General features: G+C 44.9%; 1 protein-coding gene across 1 annotated transcript in view; it reads right to left on the reverse strand.

Moving 5' to 3' along the window:
- dchs1b (dachsous cadherin-related 1b) overlaps positions 1-25,212 on the reverse strand; it is a 79,846-nt gene extending 54,634 nt beyond the window's left edge. The window contains exons 1-4 of the mRNA XM_044041694.1: positions 25,157-25,212; positions 9,574-10,398; positions 9,291-9,488; positions 8,427-9,200 (exon numbers count right to left, since the gene is read on the reverse strand). Coding sequence (XP_043897629.1) covers positions 8,427-9,200; positions 9,291-9,488; positions 9,574-10,380 — 1,779 coding nt within the window. The 5' untranslated portion in view covers positions 10,381-10,398; positions 25,157-25,212. The remainder of the gene's footprint in view (positions 1-8,426; positions 9,201-9,290; positions 9,489-9,573; positions 10,399-25,156) is intronic.
- Between the last annotated feature and the right edge of the window lie 900 nt (positions 25,213-26,112).

The following is a 26,112-nucleotide window of genomic DNA, read 5'->3' on the forward strand; positions in this document are numbered from 1 at the left end:
CCGCGTCCGAGTTGCCGAGGTGAGACGGAAAAGAAACGCAAGTGGACAAGTGAGAGGATGATGATTAAATGGGCGATTCATTTGAGAAAACAAATATGCGTAGCTGCACTGTCTTTGACCCCTCAGAGGAAAATACAATGCGTGGAGTGAGCTGGGCCTCAGACGCGGAATCAGCCAGATCGCTCCGAGGCAGAAAACCCACCCACGGAGCCACACGTGCGCACACACACACACATACAGTTAAGTCAGGTTATAGTTGACTATGCTGTTTAATTTGACGACTGTACTTGTTCCAGTGAATAAAAACCAGCGGGGAGTCAGTTTATTGAGTAAAGTGTGTCACCTCCACGACTCCAGGTGGCGATATGACCCCAATCGTCAGCATTAGGCGGCAGCATAGTTCTAATATGCTATACCATTTATGAACTTATATAATATTCTGTTATTTAAGCTGGCAGAGCAAGTGTGTGTTTAATTGTATATATGGCTTATTAAAATCCCCTTTAGTTCAGTTTAACTTATTCTACATTACATTACATTACATGTCATTTAGCAGACGTTTTTATCCAAAGCGACTTACAATGGAATTAAGTACAATTAGCCAGGGATGGGATCGAACTTGCGACCATGATGTCTTTCGCACACAGGGTAGGGTCTTAACCACTGAGCCACTCCACCCATTCTATTCTCTTATGTATTCTTATTTTACTGTATTTATACTGACTGGCCAGAGAAGGACAGCAATTTTGTTCTGTTCTATTCTATTCTAAGCGATTCGGCCAGCTTGAGTCCAACTGAACATGCAAAGGTAGTTTGACGCCCAATCGCATAATCTGATTGTGGTAATCTGACTTTGAGAAATTTGATTTAGTACAAATTTACTGACAGAAACATTCAAACACAAGTGAATGCCCTGGAGTCCAATGAAGATAACGGCAAAGACAACAGAAAAAAAAAGTAAATTTGAATAATTCTGATCTACGAGGAGACAACACAAACTCAGGCCTGTGCGAATTACATCCATCTGTGACTTCAAACCAAACATCAAACTCTCTGTAAAGCCAAAATAATATAATATGATACACTGGGAAATCCCTGCACCACCCTTCACCTCTGACTTATTGAGCACCTGCTGCTCCAGACTAGAACCTCTCCCGAACATCAAACACAACCCAGAGAAACGCAGGAAGCACACAAATGTACACCAACTTCAATGAACGTGTCACGAAATTAGATTGGAGTGACCTAATGAACTGTGGTCGACCTCAGGATCACCACACAAGTAATAGTAAAAGTGAAAGAGAGGACATCTGGGCGACTGATACGTTTGAAAAGGAGACACAATGTGAACGCAGACCAGAGAGAGCCGGAACACAGAGATAGGCAGGAGGGAAAAGACAAGTGTCACTGTTGTCTGTGATCTCCATAGAGGACACTGTCCCTGCAGCTGCTTTTATCTGCATGTACTTCACACCAGAGGAGCTATCTCTGCTGCATTCTTGGTAAAGATGAATGTGTCCACTTTGTCGGCATCAGGCAGGGAAAAGAAGCAAAGGCTTTGCAGATCATGTCTTTTGAGATTGCATGTGCAACATAAGGCAGTAGTGCCTCTTGGTTTAACCCCCAATTGTCCCGAAACATGCATCCGTTATCTGCCGTTTACTAGTTTTCCTTTCAGGATTGCGGGGGAAGCTGAAGCCACTCCCAGCTCACAAGCTCAAAACCCATGCAGACACATGGAGCACATGCAGACGGCTCATGGGGCCACAGAGATCATGGGCAGAGCAGGTCGACTTGCAACCAGAAGGTTGGGGGCTCAATCCGGTTGCCTACACACCGACGTGTCCCTGGGTAAGGCACTTATCCCCAGCTCCCAGTGCTCGCCGTGTGTGAATGGCTGCATAATAGAAAAAGTGCAGCATATGTAAAGTAGAACGTAAAGCTGTATGAATGTGTGTGCACCGTAGAGTGAAGCACTTTGAGTGGTCATTAAAAATAGACACAGACAGTTTTCCATGCAAATTCCACACACACTAGTGCCTCAGAGCAAGTGGTAATTGTATATTGAATGCTGTTAATTAGGTATTTATGAATCTATCATTATTTTCTTGAATACTCAATTATTTATTTATTGCAATGCTTTCTTTGGAATAGAAGCAAGAAACCTGTATCAACTGGGACTTCTTACAATCTGCCATTTACTGAATGTCTAAAAGATCAATATTGTCAATTATCATGCAGTCGTGCAGTGAAATGTCACCTCTGTACAGTTCTTGTATGAGAACTGGAGACATGTCCTCAACAAAAGGCTCTACATTTCTCTTGATTTCAAACTGTGTCTCAACTGCTGAACTCAAGGACTTTAACTTCTCTTCCTCTGATTGTTATTTTTCTCTTTCTCAGCATTAATGAGACACTGGAGGGGAAAAACATAATTGAATTACTGCAAAGAATGCTCTGCAACAATGACACAGTTAGCTGCATGGGGTGAGAGGAAATTCTTCATCACCGCCCCCCTCCCTCTGAAACGCTGTCGTCAAACAGTTCTGTGACTGCGCCGATCCATCTTTGTTCAATAAAACTCATTAAATCTCATTCCAGTGCCACTTTTAATGAGTCACTATTGACTTGTGATTCTGCTTTTTACCATGTTTGGGATCTTTTTGCAGAGCACTCCACCAATAAAATACGCCATCGCGTCTTGTGTCATTGCGTTGGCGCCTATGGAGCGACAACATCGCGTCGCTGCACAAAGAAAGGAACACAATAGTCTCACTCACTGACGGGGGAGATTGATTCCTTGGCAGGGACAGAGTTGCCAAGAGCAGCAGAGCGGCCGTGAGGGTATAAAAGCCATCGAGACATGAGATCCAAACAAAAGAAAGAATGGCGAGCATGATACTCACTCACAGATGAGGTGAAGAAATGGAACAGAAAGCCGTCGTAGTGGAGAGAGTCAGGAAACCCCTCACCGCCATATGGTACAGACTATTGGGCTTAATGAGGCATGAGGCCATCCTCTCCACAGAGGCATCAGCCAGTCAGATCACACATGAATGAACGCTGTGATAAGTTTAAAACACAGCATATGCCAACAGCTAGTGATATGGAACCAGACTACTGCTTCTGAGGGAAAAGGGAAGAATGAAAAACGAGACAAACTGATTTATCAAATCCGGGCCACAAACCAACAGCCAGCGAAGAAGGGAAAAAAATGCACGCGTGGAGAGAAATCTGCCTGATAAGTTTGACATTTTTAAGCTTTGAAGCTTTTTGACCGATCATAAAAGCGAGATATTATCAAGACCAAGCACCAACAATTTCCACTGAAACCAGGTTAGTGCAGCGGTTGGCGGTGAGGGGGAACGTCAGAGGATCACAGAGCTGCTTTCAGACACGCACCGAGGTCTGGGCATTTTCCCGAAACTGTCTGAACACAAATGTGAGAACACTGCCATTTTTTTCTCCTGCCAGCTCCTGAGTCAAATCTGAGTCAAATCAGATAATCTCTGAGCGAGTTCGTACGACAACAGGCAGCAGGAAAAGCTTTGAATAACAGTCAAAAACGGACGTGGTCTTCTAGCAGCCAAACAAACTCTGATTGAGAAGCCTGAAGAAACACAATGGGACCTGTGCCACGTCAGATTTAGTCATATATCATCTTCAACTAGGCTCCAATTGGACGATTAAAATCTGTCAATCACACTGGTGTCCCCTGTTCTATTGAAGAAGACCCCAAACTAGTGACTCAGACCAGGAAGTAGAAGCTCATCTTCCTCTGGACTTTTCAAACTGGAGGACTACATCCATTTGTATGCACAGTCCATGTTCACAGAGTGCCAGAGGCAAGTTCTCCACCTCCTTTAATGCCGGAGCCAGAAGCCGCTCCTTCCTCATCTGGATGTTTCAGACAGTCTCCTGCTGTGTTGTGAACGTGCCTGATCCCAAAGTCTCCAGCTGTGTGTCCGTCATGTGTGAAAGACAAACTCCGAGCGCAATTTCCTGGACGTCGTCCACCTTCCGTGCCTTCAAAGCAGCTCCGGCACAATTAGAGACACAAGCAAACTCCCCCCCCTACAAATAAATAAATCTCAAGGATTATCTCTCTCGTAAGGTTGGAACCTTCTGCTCATCAAAGCCCATCAAAGCCCATCAAAGCCCATGTCGTTATCAATAAACTTTAGGGCTTGAGCGTGAAACCTGGCATGGGTTTGGTTCATGGCACCAGAGCCTCCAGTAGCGAAAACAGGTGATGAATTCACACAGTGCGTTGATGGATGTTATGAGAATAGTTCGCATAGCAGACACACCATCTTGATCCCTGGTCACACACATGCTGTCGACATCGCCGGCAGCTGAGAGGCGTGCGAGCCGGCGAGAGCGAGTGTATCAGAACAGGGTCCAGCTGTTAACGGCACGGAGCGACTCGCCAAAATCTCCAATGCGGTTCGTGTGAGGAGCTGACCATTAGGGGCCGATCACCTGTTCCTGAGGCGCCCCACCCCCGCACCCACCCCCCAACAACCTGTAGCCGCTCTGTCACTCGGCTACTGATCCCTGGGCCAATTAAACACACTGACAGAGTAATTAAAACACACAAGACAAGGACTTCAACAGAGCGTTAGAGCACAGCTGCCACTGCGAGCGAACGAGCGGGACGGGAGACAATAAATTTCATTCCGTTTTCTTACACCACATTTTCAAGCTTAATAAAAACCGGAGTGAGTGTGAGTGTGTGTTGTGAGTCTGGGCCGGAGGAGAGCGTGGAGGCTCCAAGTGGAAGCTGTGGTTTGGGTCTGGCTCCGGTTTTCCTCGGGGTCGGTATTCAGAACAACACCAGCAGGAGACGCGGTCCAGAGTTACAGGAAACCTAAACAGAGCGCCTCGCTGCCGGTGCGTCACCGTACGTCTCTGGCTCTATTGGTTTATCAAATGTGATTAGTCTCGCTGCGTGCGTGTGTATATGTTTTAAATATGATCAGCCTGCCGTTAAAGAGAAATGTAGACTTTAGCCATGGGCTCCCCAACTTTGGACTTCACACTAAAGAGTCTAATTACTCTGACAGACACACACGCTTTGTTTATCTAAGTGGTTGAGTTAAGGAGAGTTAAATCCACCCGTCAAGGTGACTTCATGCCACATGTGTGACTTTTCTACTCTTTTTCTTAAACATGCTTCTTTTCTTAAACTCAAATATCCATGAAACTGCTTGTGAGGAGTTATGTTCTGCTGTAATTTGACGGACACACAACAATAACATGTAGTTACAGGAATATTTTCAACAGCAACGACAATTTCAGCAGCAAAACGTTCTAATTCTGACCACCGCTGAAGACATTTGGAGCCACTATGGACCCGGAGCGCAGCCTCCAGCTGTTACTCGTGTTTCAACTCGTTTGTTTTTCATTTCTTAAGCACAGTATCGGACTGAGCCCTCACCGAAAAGAGCTCGCACTACCATTACACCGGTACACTGCAATGCCAGCAAGCCGTTCTCCACCTGTGCGCGTCCCAGCTGAGCACATCTGTGCGTCTGTCCGTGTGATTAAGTGCCGCTTAACAGGCTTGACCGGGAAACCACATGTTGGACATCACAGGGGAGACGCGTCACCTGCTCGAAAAGTGATTTCTTGGCTTGGACAGTGTACACAAGCACACATACACAGATGTATGAAACGCACGTACAGGCGCGCACATGCACATATACACGAGGAAGCACGCATGCAGACGGTTGATTCTGCCACGCTGTCCTCGGTGATCTCATTTCCATTTCGTTTTTGGGATGGATTCAGACTGGAGAACGACACGGATCGTGCAGTGGCGTCATGCTGGGCGTGCATGTCGCTGGATCTGACGGAGACTCTGCACAGGGCACAACCCACACAAAAAAGACTGAAAAGTACAAGATTATACAAGAAGTAAAAGATCTGAAACTAATTAGACAATCACATAGCCATTAGCACTTAGAAAGGCCCCACACACATTAGAAGATTTCATCTTTTGCATGCTAATGACATCTGTGTCTCTTTTTTGTCACAACTCACGTCGTTCTCATGACCCTCTTCGTCCTCAGGATATGAACCTGATTCATATGAATGTGCTTACAAACACACACACACACACACACACACACACATAAACACACGGGGCACCGTAACCTCTCCTGCCTGGGAAATACTTTAAGGAAGTCGGGGAAAGAGGAAAGCAGGGGAAACCAAGAAATAAATAACTCCTTTGTGTCACGGCTACATAAACAGCGCCGCACATTACAGATTACTATAACGGACTCACTGATAAGAAGCTTCCTACACACAAGCACTGCAGGCAGTATGTGTGCATACTGCGAGTGCACACACAGAGTGGAGTGGAAAGAAAACAGGAGTAGAGAGAGGGGAAGATAAGAGGGTGAAGTGAATAGAAGAAAACTGAAAAACTGGATTTGGCAGAGAAGAGAAAATATCCATCTAACTTATATATACGTCCCATTTCTTCGTACACTTCTGATAAAACATTTTCTTGTTTAGATATTAAACATTTGCTGGTTTTCACCCATTTTTCACCGTCCACATTCCCACTCACGCAGCCAGGCCAGTGTAATGGTTCCAAAACCCAAATGTGATTGTTATCTCTTATAAATATTAGTACAATTCTGCAAATATTCTTCATCTGGAACGCGACACAATCTTTCAACCGACGCGTCGGCGCCAAAAAAGCATTATAGAAAAATGTAAACTGGGCTCAGTGCACGAGCAGATCCCGGTTCTTCGATTTGTCACATGCGCCACAATCTCGCGGGTCAGTCGGCGGGGGCAACGGAGAACATGCAGAGCAAGTGAGGAATGGTCTCCATGAAGCTGTGATGTCAGGTCTAACATGACACCTGTGTGTGTGTCGTCCACGAGGCCACACATGCCAGTGACGCCTCAATCACAAATCTCTTTCTCAGGAGGACTCACACTGAGCGAGTTTCAAGGAACGTGCCGGAATGAGCAACTCCAGCCTTATTCATTCACTCAGGTATGCTGGAAAAACCACCCGTGATGTCTGGCATGGGATTATGCCTGCCCCTAGTGCCAGAATAACCGCCGGCTAGGATGAGAACGACGACCAACGTTTCATTTCAACTGTTGAAACAACTAAAATCAAGGTTTTGTGGGGGTGGGTTGGTTGGTTGAGTGATATAATAATTCAACAGAGCAGCCTAATTAGGAGGAAATTACAGGGTTCAGTTATTACACAAAGGGCAGGCTGAATCTATGGAAAATATATAATAAATCATGTCATCTCCCGTATTCTTTTCTTTCTCCTTCCACAGCTCAGTCCGTTACTGTTTTCCACCTTTTTTTTTTTATTGCATCCACATTCCATATCATTACTCTTCATCAGATTCCCTCACTTCTGTCGTCTCCTCTCTTCGCTGAGCAGCAGGCCCATGTGCCACTTTTCCACAGAATGCCAACCAGCCATTCATTCCCAATACAGACTTAATGAACCTGCAAGAATGTGAAATCCAACTATTTATCTAATTCCAGTTCGGGTTGGCATGTATACAGGGACGCTCAGAGCCTTTTTTTTAATATTTTCTTGGATAGGCTACCATTTTTTAAAAACGCTGACAAACAGAAATGCTGCACTGTCTGCTGCTCCACGTCTCAGCAGAGGTACCTGTAAAAACAGTGGGAGCGTAAATGGTGCATGATGCTAAGTTCAGACCTTGCTGGAAGACAAACAGCTGGTGACCCTTTCTCCCCTCTCGGAAGAGGTTCCCACTTATAAATAAGAGCGGGCTAGACTCGAGATAAAAGCGAGGCGGCCAAGCTGAAGCGAGACGGTGCGCCGACACCGAGGGCTCACCCTACGCTGCTGGCTGTGTTACCATGGCGACTCGGCGAGGTGAGAGAGAGGACATCGAAGCGCAGAGTAAATCTCCTCACAGCAGCTTCAGGAATGCAGGTGAAGCCTCACTCCCGTACTTTCTATTGCTCTTTGTTTCTTTTCTTAAATTCTTTCTTTTCTAAAACGTCACACTGAATGGCTGCATCACTCCTCTTATTAACCCCTTTTTATATGAATCACATCGCTGCTTTTCACATTATCATCCACATGATTTTGAGTTCTCATTTATACTGATATATAAATCAGTCTTCTCCCAAGGAAGTAATCCGACAGGGCTTCGGGGAGGTGTGTAAGTGAAAGGAGAGAGTGAATAAAGAGATGAGGGGACAGGGGAGGCAGTGAATACTTGGTTTTGGCTGCGTAAGTAGGACAGCGGTGTGGCCAATGCGCGGCAAGACTGAGCACCATGAGAATTGAACACGGCAGTTCCCATACACAGACAAGTACAGTGAAGACAGAGCGGTAGAGGATGATAAAAGACTCCGAGGGAAAAGCGAGGAGGGTGCACTTGTTCGGGGGTTTCTCTTACCTCTAAGAAGCAGGTCCCAGCTGGGGTGTTCTCCTTGATGGAAGCGCTGTAGAGGCTGCTGGAGAACACAGGTGTGTTGTCGTTAACATCCTGCAGCACGATGTCCACCTTGGCTGTGGATGACAGCGGCGGGCGGCCATTATCCGTTGCAATCACAGTCACACTAGGAGCCGGCTCCGATTCGAAATCAAGAGCTGCTGCCGTGGTAATGATTCCCGTGACGGGGTCGATTGAAAACCAATTAGAGTGCGAGTTTTTGCCCTTGAGGAGACTATATCGGACGTCTCCGTTTGGACCCTGGTCTTTGTCCCTCGCGGTGACTTGAAGAACAAAGGATCCAGGGTAAACAACCTCAGGAATAGTTTGTCTGTAAGCCTGCTGGTCGAAGAGAGGGGGGTTGTCGTTCACATCAGTCACCTGGATGGTAAAAGACGACTCCGCCCTGAGAGGGGGCGTGCCCGAGTCTGTGGCCATCACCCTGAGGTCGTATGAATCACGTTCCTCTCTATCCAAGACCTGATCCACGTATATCAGGTAAATGATGCTGTCTTTGGTTGTAAGAGCAAACTTGCCGTCACCGCCCTCCAGGGACACGTTCACATTGGCGTACTCTCCATAGTCCGGGTCAGTGACAGATATTCGGGCTACATACTGGCCTGGTTGGGCTCCCTCTGAGATTCTCGGCGAGCCGTCCTCACTCAGGAAGATGATGGTCATGGTGGGCTGGTTGTCATTGAAGTCACGGACGTGGATAGTCACAAACGCATTGGTCACCTGGGAAAAGACGGTACAAACACACCGCTCATTAGAACTTCCTCCATAGTTTCTCAGAATTCTTTAAAAAAAAGATGTAAACACAATTACCTCGGGGTGGCTGGCGTTATCCCGGGCCTGGACCACCAGTTCATGTACCCTCTTTAGTTCATAGTCCAGTGGTCTGTTCAGCGTGATGACACCAGACTTGACGTCGATGACAAAGTAGCGTTCAGGGTCACTCTGGCGCCGGTTGATTTCATACAACACTAGACCGTTATCGCCTTCATCCTCATCTGTTGCAAACACCTACAAAGACAAGAAAGTGGATCTGCATTTACTGAGGCGAGCACATTTACTGGAGCAACAACAAACTGCTATATGCTAGGCTAACCTGCAGGATGCTACTTCCTTGTGGAAGACTTTCGGAGATGATGGCGTGGTATCTGCTCTGATTGAACAGTGGCGCGTGATCGTTGATGTCCGTCACTGTCACTTCCAGGCTCATGGATCCCATCCTTCTCGGCGAGCCCCCGTCGAAGGCCTCAAGGACGAGGGAGTACGAGGAGCGCTTCTCCCTGTCTAGTGGTCCATTCACCACCAGGTCCAGAACCTTGTTGGCAGCTTTCTTGGTCTCCAGTCTGAATGCCTGGCCTACATTCCCCTCTCTGATAGCGTAGCCTTGAGTCGTCAGCTGGTCCTTGTCTGCGTCAGTCGCAGGCTCCAGGGAAAACCTCGTCCCCACTGCCGTGTGCTCGGGAATCTTAAGCACAGCTTTCTTTTTAGGGAACATCGGTGCATGGTCATTGATGTCGTTGACAGTGATGGACACCTCAATAGTTACTCCCGTCATTGTCACGGCAATGAAGCTATAGTGGTCCCTCTGCTCGCGGTCCAGGCGGCGTGCTGTGGTAATGATGCCTGTAGATTCATCAATGTTGAGGTCACTGCCAACAGTTTCTTCATGGTCAGAGATGAAGTAAAGATCTGACGTTTCGCCAGGTGGTAACCCAGCGCTGATATCCCCAACGATGGTCCCCGCGGGCTGCTCTTCATCCAGCTGGAGCTCCAGCGTTCTGTGAGCAGTTGAGGACTGAATAAGGACAGCGCAGAGGTAAAATAATGGCTTCCACCACCAGAGACACACGCAGGGTCCACTGACCCATGCCCTCCGTCTTGACCCTTTACTTGTTATTGGCATGGCTGGGCTCTGCTATACCTGAGAGAAAGAAAAATAGAGACAAAACAAAGACAAGACGTCAATGTCGTATCGTGTTTTTTTTTCATTCTTTCCACAAAAACGTAATAAAATTTGGTTGCTGTGAGCACAAAATGAAAACAAAAACGTCTTTCAAGTGGAGCCTCTATATTAAATCTGTGTGTGACAATGTGCTAACACTTTAACAACCCAGATCCTATTTTACACACTCTGTTTGATGCATTTCAGCTATTTTCCAGTAAAGTGGATATACATAACATTTTAGACTTTGGAAAAGAGCTGGACCTGAAAAAGCATGAAAATGGAAGTCTAAGTCAGTCCAGGATCCACAGTGGCTTGAACCACATTGAGGACAGAGTCATAAACTATATTTATCTAAAGGATAACAGATTTTATTTACTGGGTGAGAATGCTTTAAAGTGTCCAGATAAGTCACACACTCAAATCCTTTTGGGAAAACACATAAAAGACAAAGAAAGGAGCATCAAGTAGATTTTTATATCCAAAAAAAACGCAGGTCACAATAGCAAATGCCTACACACAAACACACACATGGAATGCATGGGAACGTGAGTCTATTGCTGTGTCATGGGGGAAAGGAGCCATTTAAAGCAGTAAGCTTAGCCTCATATGTTCCCCAAACTTTAAATCCTGCACACATCCATAAGATCATGACCAGATACAGTACACTCACCGCTTGCCACTTTATAAGGCACACCTCCCCAACTGCTTGGTATAATGCAAGTGCATTTAGGCCAGAGGAGGATATCAAGACTGGTTTCAAAATGATAAAAACTTGATTAATTGTATGAAATAAAGTGGTCAGAGATGTGCATGTAACACTTTGCTGTAACCAGCATTGCCACTTGGGTATGCCTAATCCGATGGCAATCACTGGAGTGAGAAGGCAACTGAAAACTCACCTGACTCTACTTGAGCAAAGCTATAATGTGGTGCTCCCAGCAAGTTTAAACAAACACCACTAATTATTTGCAAATGGCGCTTGACCCAGGTTACATACTTTTGCCCAATACCATACAATTTCTGGAAATATGTTCCTAGGGTTGTCATGTACGGCCGCACTAAACTCTCACGAGATACAGAAGGTGCACATTTTATCCCCCGGTGACGTCTACGGATATTTATATTGCGTTCGAAATTGGACTAGAATTATTTTTTTCCTCTCGCAATTATAATGGAAGATTTATGACACTTGTAACTCTCCAAAACATCGTGCATTGAGGAGAATCAACGAGCCCTGACCTAAGTCATTCATCACACTCAGAGACCAGGAGGATGCTGTTTTACAACAATCTTCTACACTCATCTGAACATTAATACCTAATCTCTCAGGAATGTGAATGAGTCCTGCCTCTATTAGCTCACGTTTGGGACAAATGATGAAAAACATGGACATGCATGTACCGCAGGCAAAGGGCCCAGTAGCGGAGAGGAGGGTAGTTTACCAGAAGAGGGTGTTGGCCCTTGCTGGGCTGCCACGTTCACCCAGACAATTACTCCCATGCTGCATGTATAATGTGGACAGTTAACCCAGGGAATGTCAGCCACCTCTGCCAGCTGCAGGATATGCACATATGTACATTGAACTGCAGCGTTCACACTCACACGAGCAAAAAGATCATATATCCACTCGCCCTCTTCCTGCAGACAGATGGCAGTACTACTATCCCCTATACAATAGCAAGATCAAAACCGTCTGTAATAGAAAACATTTGTTCACATGAACAAAACACAAGTAATTAGGGTATATCAGTATCAGTATACTGAGAGGCAAAAATAAGCAGACTCCTCAGGTTGCAAAAATGCTAATCACTTTGAATGGAAGTCTATGGGAAAATGAGCCGAGGAGTTAATGGTCTCAATTGCTAGTTTCAGGTCTTCTTCAATATAACATGGGCACGGCACATAAGAGTGCACCCCAATACGATTGTCAGCCAGTATCATCAAAGGTCACAGTGCTGGTCAAAACACCTTAACGTGAGCTTGTTTTGCAACTGGAAGACTAAGTCCATGTTTACATACAGTCTACGGTGTCAAGCCATTCCCTATACAATAATGAAAATACTGTTTTACATCTAAAGAATCCTTCTACAGCCATTAAATGCAACAGTTTTTTCCAACGACCCTGGCCTCCTGCAGAAGTTTCTGAGGCCTCTGAGGAGGAGGGATTAATAAAGTCTATAGCTCCACAGGGACAGGGAGAGGGACGTGTATACTGGGCCCTCTGCAGCAAGTCGCTGACCTCTACATCTGGTCCAGACGGCTGCTCTGGACAGTTGCTTCACTCCGACGCAAAAGAGGAAAGCTGAGCTAAGACTGAGCACAGGCTGCGCGCACGCCCTTCTTTTGTTGTGTGTGTGCTGCAGTCGGCGAGTGTTTGTCTGTCGGGCTATTTTCGGTCAAGGTGGAGAGAAAGAGAGAGTGGATTAAACGTTAGGAGGAGAGGAGAGGTGGAGATAATTAGGGGTGCGATGATGATGATGATGATGAGAAGGCCTATTGCTGAAAAGGAAAATCAGAGTCAGAGCTCAGGCTTTGTGTAACACACTTTGACAATGAGAGGGAGGAAAAAGACGGATAAAGCAGAGAAATGGAAAGAGTGGATTTGGGACACCACAGAAAAGGTTACATTCTGAAGGGTGATTGCACTTTAATTTGTCTTCAGGGACGACTGAGCCGTGAAGGTGAACCTTATGATCGAACATAAAGTCAGAAGGGCTGTGTTCCAGAGTACGAGTACTTGTTTTTTTTCATTTCTTCTTGCTCTCCCTCATTGCTGTAGCGGAGCGTCAGTGGAAGGTTACATTGATGAACGAATCTCAGAGCTGCAGTTTGTCACTGTCGGAGAGCAGGCGGCCCATGACATCATCTCCCTTTTTGACGTGTGCTGTAACGCACTTGTGTTTGTCCTGGAAAACATAATGTGACAAGGAATGGAGGGAGCAAGAGCTAAAATATAGCTCATGTTGAAAGAGATACCTGCTTTAACAGATGGTAAAAGACGGCCTCGTGATTTACTCCATCTAGCGGCGCTCTTTATAACCTTTGGCTAATTAAGATAAATTGTGTTTCTGCTAGTTGAAGTGGATTAAGAAAGTATGTCATCCATGTAACACACATATAAAATAACTCAAATATAGCATAAACACTGACTTTCAACCTGTCTGGTTACATGGTTTTGTTGTGCCGGTTGCCGTCTGCGCAACACATGTGCAGTGGAAGAGTGACATCATCTCTGTGCGACCACATTGACAGGCAGGACCGACCCAGTGGGCTCCACGCAGTCTCAGCCACATTATATCTGGCAGTGCACCCCCATAATCTGCCTCTTCTGTGCATAAGCCTCAAAGCCTCAAATACATGGGCCTCCCTGCTTAAGTGCTGTTAGGAAACCATAGTGTTTTCTATAGGATGTGACCATTTAAAGTGGTAAAGTGTGTGCGTACGAAGATGTGTGCGATGTGTGTTTATGCTGTCGTATCTCAGTTGTGAGGAATGGGTTTTCCTCATGCGGTGCCAATTCTTAACGGGCCTCTCTATCTCCCTCGCCCTCACATGCCCCCATCCTCCTCCTTCCACCTTCCCTCAGCCCGTCCCCTTTAATGGATTTAGCAGATTGGAGTCGGGTATGCCACAGCTACCCGTGGCCAAGCTAAACAGGACCCAAGTAATATGTGGCCGCTCCATACTGCCTCTATCTCAACTGTGCTCCTTGTGTTTTGACGGAACAGCCTATGGTTGAGAGGTCTGGCATTGACTGTAAATGGTTGGCAGCCACTCATTCAGCCCTGCAACTGCTTCTGTGTCACGCCGGGGGATCGACAGTAAAGTTAGATTGAGGCGAGAGTCGTGAGGAATAAAAAGGGGGCAAGGCTGTAAAATTAAATACACAAAGTTTCGGAATCAGAAATATGCCCCGCCACAAAGACAAACACTGCAGCCTGACATTTGCATACTCAAGACCCCGACGGCAACCTTTTTTTTTCCTCTCAACATGTGCTCTATTTGATGCTAAGAAACACCACGTCTTTAAATGACTGCCAATGAAAGGTTAGATTAGGCTGCGGCGAAGGCTTCAGCAGACGACTGTGGTACCAAAAGGGCTTTGTGAGAAAGCAGGAGGGAGGGCTGGGGGTCTGGCGAGGGCGAGAGGATGGAGGAATGCTTTGCATCTCAGTTTTCATGTCGTTTGGGTTATGTGTGTTTAGGGGGACGACAACTCTGACCCTGTCTCCCCTTGAGTTGCCTTCCCCCGGATCCCTGGATATAGACGTTCCATTTCTTGCCCCAGCTGTCACCAGTGCAGTGTGTGTGTGTGTGTGTGTGTGCGAGTGTATATTTGGGTCTCCTTCCATGTACATAAACATCTGCTTCCTCAGTTCATCATTTACTTTTTCATGCATTTAAGAGTCTACCCTATAAGTGGATATCAGTTTCAATTTATTTCAATAACTGATCAAATTAAAACAAAATCAAACATGACTGAGTGTTTCTAAAGCTGCGGTGGAGGCCCCCAAGTTGCGTACGGTAAGACAGTTCAAATCTAGAACTAAAAGAAGCAACTCCAAAACACGAGAATCTCTCATAAAATAATAAAACAAACTTGTGAGATAAAAGACTAACGTATCCTTCAGGGTGGTCTCCTTTAGCCGGTCATGTGTTGCGGTCAAAGCACGAGACGCATGTAGCCATTACAGGTCGTTGTTGACAAGCATTATTGCAACTGTCAAGAAAAGAAAATAGATGCAGAGTGCTGCGGTTTCCGCGAGAAAACGCAAGAAAACACAAGTTAAAGGCAAGTGTCTCTGCCAAATTTGTGATGAGTTACAAGGAAACTGCACTTGGGCGCCCCACAAGCAGGAATAAACTGAGACAGAGAGGATTCAACCAGAAGGGCATTGCGGGGATTTGACAATACAACACCCAGTGTCATTTTTGTCAGAATAACTGGATCACAAAAGTATCTAGAGATGGGCATTTCATGCAAAATGTCCTAAAGTCGTATCTAACAGTCGAATAATCGTCAAAAAAATCAGTCACATATCTTCAAATTCTAAATGTCTCACTTCCTGTATCGTTATCACCTTTTAAAGATGGAAATCTGTGTCAGGCTGTAATCAGTATTGGAAGACACTCAAGGCTGTGACATCAGCATCAGACACTAAAAACTATTCCCAGTGCATTGTTACCATTGACCCAGGCAAAGTAAAATTGTACTAAAGTGTCACTTTACCTTTCATTTTAGTGCATTGACACACCTGGAAAACCAGCTGCAACTGGCATCATCAATACCATGTGACATCAGACACCTCGCCAAAGAGGAAACACTTCCAGCCTCGCTTAGTGTGATATATGTGTTCGATAATTTAGCGTGACCCTCGGAGGGTGTTATAAAACGTGAAATGGCCCTTGATAGGAAAAAGGATCCCCACCCCGCTTCTAACATATCACAGCACCAGGCCCCGCAGACAGCCAAACGACCAGTGTCTGGACACTCAGACACACGCTGAAATATACATGCACATGCTGCACCGAAGCACAATCAATATTTATACTGCGGCATATAAGGGAGAGTTTCACGACTGTGTCGCCCACAGGAATCCTGCGGCCATAAAAGCCTCTCACGACCGGTGAAACCCAACCTACGCGGACTGTGGAGAGTTTAAGTAAGTAAGTTTGAATTAATCGTGACGCTCGGCCGCACTTTGCAGTCGATGAAAAGCCTGTTCTGACAGAGTGACGACGAATACATCCGCAAATATTAACTCCACAAACATGAGTGGACCAGATTCTTCCCCCCCCCTTTTCTTTTCATTATTCACAACTGGAGCACTTGAGCAAAGAGGAACAAAGCTGTCATATTTTCCCAGTTAACTGTAACTCTAAAAGGCCTTTGTTTCTAATTCTGTCCATGTCATGACACTGAGCAGTCTTCTTTTAGGACACATTTCCTTCATAAACGTCCATGTCAGTGACATCAGCGAGGCTACAGAGGAGGATGGACCGCATGAGAATCGTGAGTTCCCAGTAGAGCGAGCGTCCCTGCCAAGATGTCCACCAAGACCAATAATCCGAGGATCATGAGCACCTTCATTTTTTTTCTATATTAGAGTATTTGCTCTGGTCTGCTTGCCAGGCAAAACAGAGGAGAAGAAAATCAAAGTCACCAGCCTTATTCTCTGATCGGGTGAGAGTTAGTGCTGGTTGCATGTGAAGACTTTTGTTCCAACTCGAAAAGGTATTTGGAAAGTGCGATTTTCTCTTTTTCTTTTTTTTTCTTCATGGTTTGGCTCCACATGCTCATTTGGATGTGAAACCATGCAGCGAAAATGAGGTTAAAGTGCTGACTTGTCGTTTAACTTCTGTTTTATCCTCGGTCATAAAAAGACCAGTCCTGTGTCCCCGTTTTTGGCATCAGATGTTTTTCAATAAAATTTGCGTAATTGCACGGAAACCCATCATGAGTTTCCAAGTGCATCTTGATTCATCCCAGTTACGGACTCCATTTGACTCATTTGTCTGTATTATGGGTGAATAAATAGCAATACAGCAATATTTCATTGTTCTGTTCTTGAGAGACTTGATTATTAATGCGCTGGCACTAAATACAGATTTTAATTTTAGTAATATATCAGTCTGGCCTATATGACTCACTGTCCCTCACTACTTCATGATTCCTAGTGGTACTTATTACAAGAACCGGGGAAACATTAAAGGTCCAGTGTGTGCATTTAGGGGGGGTTTATTGGCAGAAATTATACTACCCGTAAGTATCTTTGTATGTGTCTTAAAATAAAGAATGTGTGGGTTTTATTGCCTTAGAATAAGCCTTTAAAATGTGCTGTGTATGTACGAGCATTCTTCCTGCAAAGGCCACCGTAGTTTGGGTACGGAGTCTTGTAACTGACGTTTTCAGATCATCTCACCAATATTTTCCTTACTGAGATCCACGAAGGATAAAAAAACAACTGCATGTGATTTTGAAACGTCACTAGTGCATCAAAGCTTTTGTGATGCCTCAAACTGTGGCTGGAAAAAACAAACAACCTCTCGCGCTTACAAACTGCACCAGGTCCCATGTGACAGGACGTCCTAGATTTTACTCCCCAACAGGCCACAAGGAGAAGTGAATACAAGTGAGGAGTGGAGGAAACAAAGTGAAGTTTCATCGTGAATGAGGAAAACACCGACACAATGACAAGATACAGAAACATGATGAAGTTAAACTTAGTCTGAGTGCACACATAAGTAAAAAGGACCCCCCAAACCACAGAGAGCAAGTGAAAACACAGCCGGAGCAGATTCACTCTCCACTTAACCTTCAAGGCCACGGAGAGAGTGAGCGGATCGTTTTGTTTTTCTGATAATAACAGTGATTTTTGTGGGGGAACATTTGTTTCGAAGAGGAAAACCACAGAGAGCAAGAAAATGAGGGGGAAACCAAGAAGTAATGAAACTAAAGCAAAAAAAAAAAGAAGGCCGGATTAAGAGAAAAGGGATGGTGTGTGGGGAAGTGTGTCCCTGAAGGTGAAGAAGCAGCTGCCATCTACCATCACTCATCGCCCCTCCCCATCAGAGCATGTTTAATGTCCCACAAGGGCAAGTTGACGAGCTGAACCATGTCCAAGTCTCTATGTCAAACATTATTACCTCACTGGCTACACTAGGATAAACCATATATATCAGAGTAATTAAATATCTATTCATTCTCCAGTGACAAACATTAAATTATCTTTAATGGAAACAAGAACATTATCTGGGAGAGATTAAACACCAGAAAACCGTCTGTTTTGAATGTGGAAGACGTTCAAATGTACAAACATGGTCATTTATTGGTGAGTTTCTTGGTTACTCACTATATTTGGACGTTAATGTGCAGGAAATCCAAAACTAACAACCGCTCAATTACAGTTCAATTATAGAATTGTAACTCGATTAACAATTACAATCTCAATATGAATGTTTGCGAAAATGACTTGAATTCTGGGCATGGTTTCAGAGTACTTACACTTGTAAGGACAACGTATTGATTTACATTCATTCCCTGGAGGGATATTCTAACTTTAAATGCCTCACCCCAACCTTTACCCCAACCTTAACCCCTGCCACATTAAAACTGAAACTTTAAAATGAGCGTCCAAGTTAGCGGGGAGTGACTTTTTGCTCAGAGTTCGATGGAAAAGAAAACATTCAGCTAATAGCCTAAACAGGGTCAGAGGAAGAGAAACCAAAGCTCCATCTTGTAACTTAAACACACACACACACACACACACACACGTAGACACATTTGTGAAATAATCCGCACCATGGATTAACAGCAAACCAGGCCCAAAGTCATACCACGTTGTGTTATTGTTGTAGAACCCAGAAAAATTAATCAAAGTGATGACATATTTTTGTGAAATGTTAGGGTGCAACTATACAGCTTTAAGAGACAAAGGAATTGTTCTTTCAATCAAAATCCGTAATTAGTCATATCTGGTTCCGCATACAGGAGAGTGACTTGGCTTATTAGTTATTAAATTCTCCATCAACTCTCATGTTAGTGGCGCGCCAACAGCTGCTCCACGAGAGAATGCCTTCGTATCGTGTTACGCCATTATATTTCTCGCGGTAAGCCCCGTGAATTAAGTCCGTCTGTCTTTGTTTTAATTTATCCTACAGAGTTAAACAAACGTCAATACTCATCAAGATCGAGAGATATACAGTATGTATAAAAAAAAAAGACTGAAATGTGGTATGTGATGAGCTTTTTTTCTTAAGGAAAGAGAACTCACTGCGAAACTGCTCAGTAGTGATACGATTTCCTGACATCGGCGTCAATGGAAAGCATCAGAATCCATTTTTTTGTCAAGAGTAAAGGTCAACTTTTTCAGTCTTTAAATTATCTTTCCCCCCCTTTTGTCCTCCTACTTTAAAGAGCGTAATACATCGCTCTACCTGAGCCGTGATGCCCTACATGCGGCTCTGAGCTCTGTGCGAGTGTTTGAAGTTACCAGAAGCTCGGATCATCTCGCTCACATCATTAAAAACACATGTGACGCTGCGCAGACAGGCACTCTCCTCCTTTTACCTCCTCCTCGGCCTGCACGCTCGCCTCGAGCCAGCGCTTAGACGCGTCTCATCCATCAAGCGGAGCAGATGGACAGCAGTTACCGCGATTCATTCATCTTTACTCCGAGACATTCCGATATTTGTCTCTTTCCACGTGAAATTAAAACATCACTTCATTCGGAGATGCACGCATTCGTGGCACAAGCGTCACTGCAAGCCAAGGCTTATAAAACAAGTGAGGATAGAAACAATCTTTTACCGTTAACAAAGTTTGTGGTTGCGTTTTGGCTAAAATCGACATACTTCAAAATGAAAGTATCACTGTTGGATACTGTCATTAGTTGTACGCCTGCTGAAATGCATCTATCAAATACACAGGTATATCTTACATCTGTTTCTGTGCACGCTGAGGAACAGACACGTTTCTTCCATCCATCTACCGCGATAACGAGAAACCCAGAGGTCCAACGATTTAGCCACACTTTGGCACCCGGGAGCCAGTGTCACAGGTCCAACCCACGGCAGCAGCAGCAGCAGCAGCAGAAACTCAAGACAACACCGGGTTTAGTGGACTTCCATCTGCAGCTTCCTCCAGTATTATAACAACCCATTTTTCAGTCATCATCATCCCAGATCTTAATCATGAGCCAGCTAACGGTCTGGCTACACTGTTCTGTTTGGATCAACGCTTGCTGTCAAATTTTTAAGATTGCACTCTAGTAAGTCGCGCCATTAGAAACGTGGTGTTTCTGAAAGGGCAGTAAAACAGATCCAGAAGCTGTCTTCCAGTACATAGCCTTGCATACAGAACCTACTGTCTTGTACTCACCTGACCTGATCTTTAAACTCACAGGATTCCTTCGATGCCAGAATCAGGACCATGAATAACATCAAAGCCTGTTCCTTCAGAACTGGGCTTCAGAACAAACACAAATGGAATTTGACCAACTAGAAGGTTCATCTTGGTTTTGAGTGAGTCCATCATTCAATAATATCTTCTCCAGATCAGCAGATAGATGGCTCTTCATACGGCACGTAGGAAGGTAAGATCTGTTCAGCCCAGGGAGTACAGTACACTGTCCAAAAAAGAGACTTCAGCTGGAGCTAAAATATGAGGTATAACCTCAGACGATTATGTATGAGGGTTTGATAAAATCCCTTCCAACATAAACACATTTCTCTGACCACACATAGAAAAGTATGGACTTCATAATTCAAACACTATCTCCTCATGTGGTTCCAGCAAGGATGGAGGGGAAAATTAAGCGAGGATTGTAGCTGCTTAGAAACTATTTTATTTGATTGCGGGTGGCCAGCTAAAATAAAACAGCCAAATTAGAACCTAATGGTTTTTATCTTTGTTGAATTTATCATACATACTGAGACAACGCCAGACATTTTAGTGATACGCTTGAAGCTCTGCTACACATGTCACAGAACCAACCTGAGACAGCTGCATTTGAAAGCCAGAGAGGTTTCAGATGCCACTTTCCCACACGACAGCACACACACACACACACACAGCCCAGATTTTACACTGCCATAATTAAATTTCACGATTATAATCGCGGCAAGATGGCAGACTTGGTGACTGTCGCTGCCGTGGCAACCAAGAGGGCCCTAACACTGGAGCTAATGAAATGTGAGGCAATCAACGGAGGGGAATCCTTATCAATGGGAATCTCATTTGTTCCGTCTCTACCACCGATGCTATTAATAACCGTGTCTGGCCTTCCTCTGGGTGAATGATGAAAACACGAGGAGCTTTCCAGGAAACTGAAGCTATTCCCTCACGCATCCCTTCACCACAGCACCGGGTATAGTTTACATGCTGGCTTATAAACTGAAATCAATTTAATCCCCCTCAATATTGAGTATTTAGTTCGTGTTATGTCTAGGATGGTGGTCCGAGGGGTAAATAAAAACACCAACACGGGTCCCAGTGCAGTGAGTGAAGGACGGAGCTCGGGTAAATATTTCCACTGGCTCCTTGCGGAGCCAGAAAAAGAGGAAAACAATCTTATTTATGTTACCTTAGGTTCTTAGTTGGCCGTCGATCTGCTTACCATTCAAAAATGTGGTGAGCGGGTTTCTCCTTTGTTAGGACAAATGTTACTTCGTTCAACTTGTTTTTATTGTGCAGATGTGGCACTTGGGTGTTATGGGATCCCGTTTAGTTTGGCATACAGGACACAATCAGGGCGAGGATGCACGCGTGGAGAAGGAGGAGGCGTGTATGTTGTGTGTACACGCGCGCGTGAAGTAACGAGGGAAGTCGCTTTACCGATATTTGTACTCATACGCCGTTTCCCCATGTGCGTTCTGGGATACAATTAGACAGCTTTTTGTTAGAGCTGCAACATTTGGGTGGGAAGATGCTTTCTGTTGGCAGCAGAGCTCCGTGATGAGCTGGAGCAGATAGTGCACAAAAAGCCTCCACTCTATTGTACTTGTCGAGCCTTTGTGTACAAAATTAACAATTCAGAGTCAGAGGCAGTAACAGAATAAAATCATGCACACAATAAAACTTGAGTGGAAAAGACAAATTGTTCTACTTATGTGGGTTTCGTGGGCGCCACAAGGAGGACAACAGTGTATACAGCACAAGCAGGACCCCAGCGTCAAGGTGGGTGGCAAATGCACAGTTTGATTACACTGTATATCTAAAGGAGTTTAAAGTAAACTCTCCAGATTGCTTGAGATTTGCGAAGAAATAGAGCCTCAACATTCCCTATTGTAATACCATTAGAATAAACAAAACAAGTCCCTGAAGACTTTGAACTGTGGGATCAGATTTCATCGTGAAAATAAAACCCCAAAACACAAATGTGATGAAGTCATTGCTGTGACAAAGCCAGATGTGACACGACAGTTCCCGCAAACTGACTAAATACTAATCTCTGTCATGCGATTATGATCATGTCCTCCTCCTGTGTTTTGGTCTCAGTTTTGGGGAGATATTAAGGGCGCATTCACGCAGACCAAACCAAAAAAAGCACGAGAAAGAAGGAAATCCAGCTCATCGATTGGCCCGGATTGAAAACGGAAATCTATCCCCGTCAGCCGGCTTGTTCACCACCAAAACAAACAATGGCGTGACATCGAGCTATCCTCACTTCCTCTCTTTGGTTCACTTCCACTCTAGGGTTCGCTGGATGGTCCGTTTGCATTTCCCACTGTAAACGAACCGCACCAGAGTTCGCTCGCAAGCGAACCGAGACCCATGTTTTCAGGCGGACCGGAGTTCGCTTGTTTGGTCCGCACCAGAGTTTGGATGAGCTTTCACACCTGCCCAAAAGGAAGGGTGCGAGCCGATCCGAGGGAAACAAACTCTGGTCCTTTTAAAGCAGACCACACCGCTCTGGGAGTAACAATATAAAACTGAGTGGACACCAGTGTGACTGACAGCTGGTATGGTCCAATAGGAGCCTGGTTGCGGGTGAACTTTTGGAGGCTCATGCAAAGGTGAACAGTTACCACACGATAAAGACCAGATAAATGGTGATGCAACAAATGAAATTGGTCTATAAAATCAATAAATAATCCTTCTAAATAATGACATCATCGATACTGATGGAAAATATAATCACGACTGTCACTGTGTGCTGACCTGTACCAAAATACACCCCAAAAGAAACATAATGGATACCACTCAGTCACCTGCCCAAACAAACTGCTATATAAAGTCATTCAGCAGATGCTGTTGAAGTGCGAGTCTTTAGAGCCCATCAATCTAGCAGAGACGGCATCATATTCACCCATTCATCCGCACAGATCCACATTAAGTGCAGGGCAATCAGTGCAGTGTTTACTTTGCTGATAAGCTTGACAAAAACACTTGACATTGCGCCTCGATCCACAGTGTTAAATATGGGCAGAAATGACAGAGCACTAACATTCATCACCGCAACCTTCATTGGCAGTTAAATGAAGATGAATAAGGACACCCTTCAATGGGAGGGCAGAGGTCAAGATGGACACATCAGCTGCTGCAACTCCAACCAAGTCACCACAGCATCATATGAAGCTCAAGTCTGAGCTCAATCCATTTGGATTACACATCTAATCCGGTAAAATTGCATTGTGACTTACACAAAGAACTGACTGTATCTGAAAAGAAAAAGGTCTTCATTGCTTTGTTTCGTTTCAGTTTGTTCCTGTGAGGAAGAACTTGTACCTATAAACAGCTGATGTGAGTGAGTAAATAATTGTGAGATGTTTGTACAAATATGAGCTCGAGTCAGTGGCAAGAAGACACCCATATGGTTCCTGTTAGAAAATGTCTCGCTGCACGCTTCATCACTCGACCAGAAACCAAACTCTCTTACTGGTCTGGTTGCATGCAGACCAAAGGCTGAGGCCAGCACACTGCAGATCTGGAGCACACAAGACCATGTAAGTGGATAGTGTAATAACACAAAGCTCCGTATCCCTCCTCAGAGCAGAAAAGAAAACCAGGAGCCGAGAATCGCCAGCGGACACCAGATATGACCATTGTGGTGAGGTTCTTAAAAATGCCTCTGGGTTTTAGATTTTGGCCGTGTAAACACATAAAGACAGCCCTGGCCGCTATAAATACACCTTGTGTTGGAAAAAATGTCATAATTATGTCAGAGTCTATTTGCTGGACGATAAAAAACGACCTAAAAGCATCTTTGTCTTATGCATTTTTCTACTTTTCTACTCCACTTATTATAAGGTCTTTCCACTGAGTCTCTCTGCAACACTTTTCTTCTATTTTCTTTTATCGGGGATGAACCGAAACAACACTCAGTATCAGTATCGGTCTGCATTGCACATTGGTACAATCTGAAAAGTCTTAATGTCACACAAATGCTACCCTAAGCACTTTAAAATGTAAATAAATGAGTCATGTGGTGGGCTGTTTATTTCTCCTATGGTCGCAGAATATTGCTTCCACAGCTTGAGCGTCATGTTTTTGAAAAAATGTGATGTCAACAGTTAAGCGCTTCAAAAGATGTGAAAGGATTGCATCGGATTCATAACGTACTGGAAGATGCTCCAGGTTGCGGTATCAAAGCCAAACCTATTCTTCATTATAAAGAAAACAGGAAACCTGAGCCAAGTGCCTTGCTCAAAATGTTACCAACAGCACTTCAGACCCTCACCACTGGTGGTTCCTTGCACACTATCACATCACTTGGTTTCCTCCAGGAAACGGTTAAAAAAAATGTGCTGGCCCACTTTGTGCACTTCATGGTGTTTCCCATTAAGTGGTTCTGACCTCTCTCCAAAACAAAGTGTATTCACTCTAAGTTGCCAGCCCTGGGGAAGAAATCACTGACTTGCTGTTATTAAATAGTTCCATAAGAAATAATAAACCCCTGTATGGGCCTATTACACTGATATCCCTTTCATGTTCAGCATATAATTTAAATGGGGGAGCCACTCTTTTTCTTTCCTCCTTCCCCCCCTGCTTAGCTGGCTGGGATATGAATGGTAATCAATAATCAATATGAGGCTATATGCTGCATCACCGTTTCTTTCACTGATACAATTGCAGTCCATCTGGTCTCTCCCAGCAGCGAGAACCAGCCCCTGCATGCAAGGTGCAGACGCAGCGGTGACCACTGAGCCTCCACCTCAGTTCGAGAGCCACTGTTTCCAGCGCATTTCATGTACATTTACAGAGGGTGTGAGAATAAAAGGAGCTGTCACTTACATTCATCTGACGGAGCCGCTCCGCTGCTGCTCTGGATGTGCGCTCTCGATATCCCCTCTGGATCCTGATTAGTATGCAAACGGTTTTCCAATTCCCTTCTTCAGCCACAGACAAATCCACCAGCTGGCCCTTCTTTCTTTCTTTCTTTCTTTCTTTCTTTCTTTCTTTTTTCCTCCTCACATAAAATCCACAAAAATGACAGTTCCACAGATTTCCCAAATCCGGCAGACCGGTGTACTGGATGTCTCCTTTTGCGTCCTGGTCAGGTGAGCGCGTCTGGATCAGCCTGCAGCTCCGCAGTGTTCCCACTGTCTCGCGCTGATCCTCCGAACGGTTCCACTGCTCTCGTTCTGTCCTTCGCTCAGCATCCAGTCACTCGGACCCGGTGTGTGTGAAAATGTGTGTGTGCGCTCCGCAGCTCCAAGGCACAGTGCACCTCACCGACTGAAAGACGACTCCTCCGATACGCTAAGGCCCAGCCCCCCTTTACTCCTCTTCTGCCTCCTGCCTCCTGCCTCCTCCTCCTGCTGCTGCTGCTGCTGCCTTCACGGACTTGGGTTGCTAATTTATTCGGGGAGCAGCAGCAGCCACACAGAAGTGGGCAGACAGAGCCGAGCAGAGAGAGAGGAGAGCAGACTCTGGTGCCCCCAAGCTCCGTTCAGTGGAAGTAGTCTTTGAGACAAAGGAGCAGCAAGCAGCATCAAAAGAGTTCCTCAGCTCAGCATGACACATTATTCATGGCTGTGAGTCACTGGTGTCATCATGTTTTTCATCTTCTTACTATTAGAAAAGTAGGACACCAAAACAAAAACAGGAAAAAAGAATTCACAATCTCTCCACTCAGTAAATGATACAATAATCATAGTTTCAGCATGTGAAGTTATGTATGTGGTGGAGGTGCATATATTCCAAAACATAGGATAATAATTGATAATCAATTGAATAAAAATGTCCGA

This window comes from Solea senegalensis, linkage group LG13 (genome assembly GCF_019176455.1).
Source record: "Solea senegalensis isolate Sse05_10M linkage group LG13, IFAPA_SoseM_1, whole genome shotgun sequence".
In the NCBI taxonomy this organism is placed as follows: domain Eukaryota; kingdom Metazoa; phylum Chordata; class Actinopteri; order Pleuronectiformes; family Soleidae; genus Solea; species Solea senegalensis.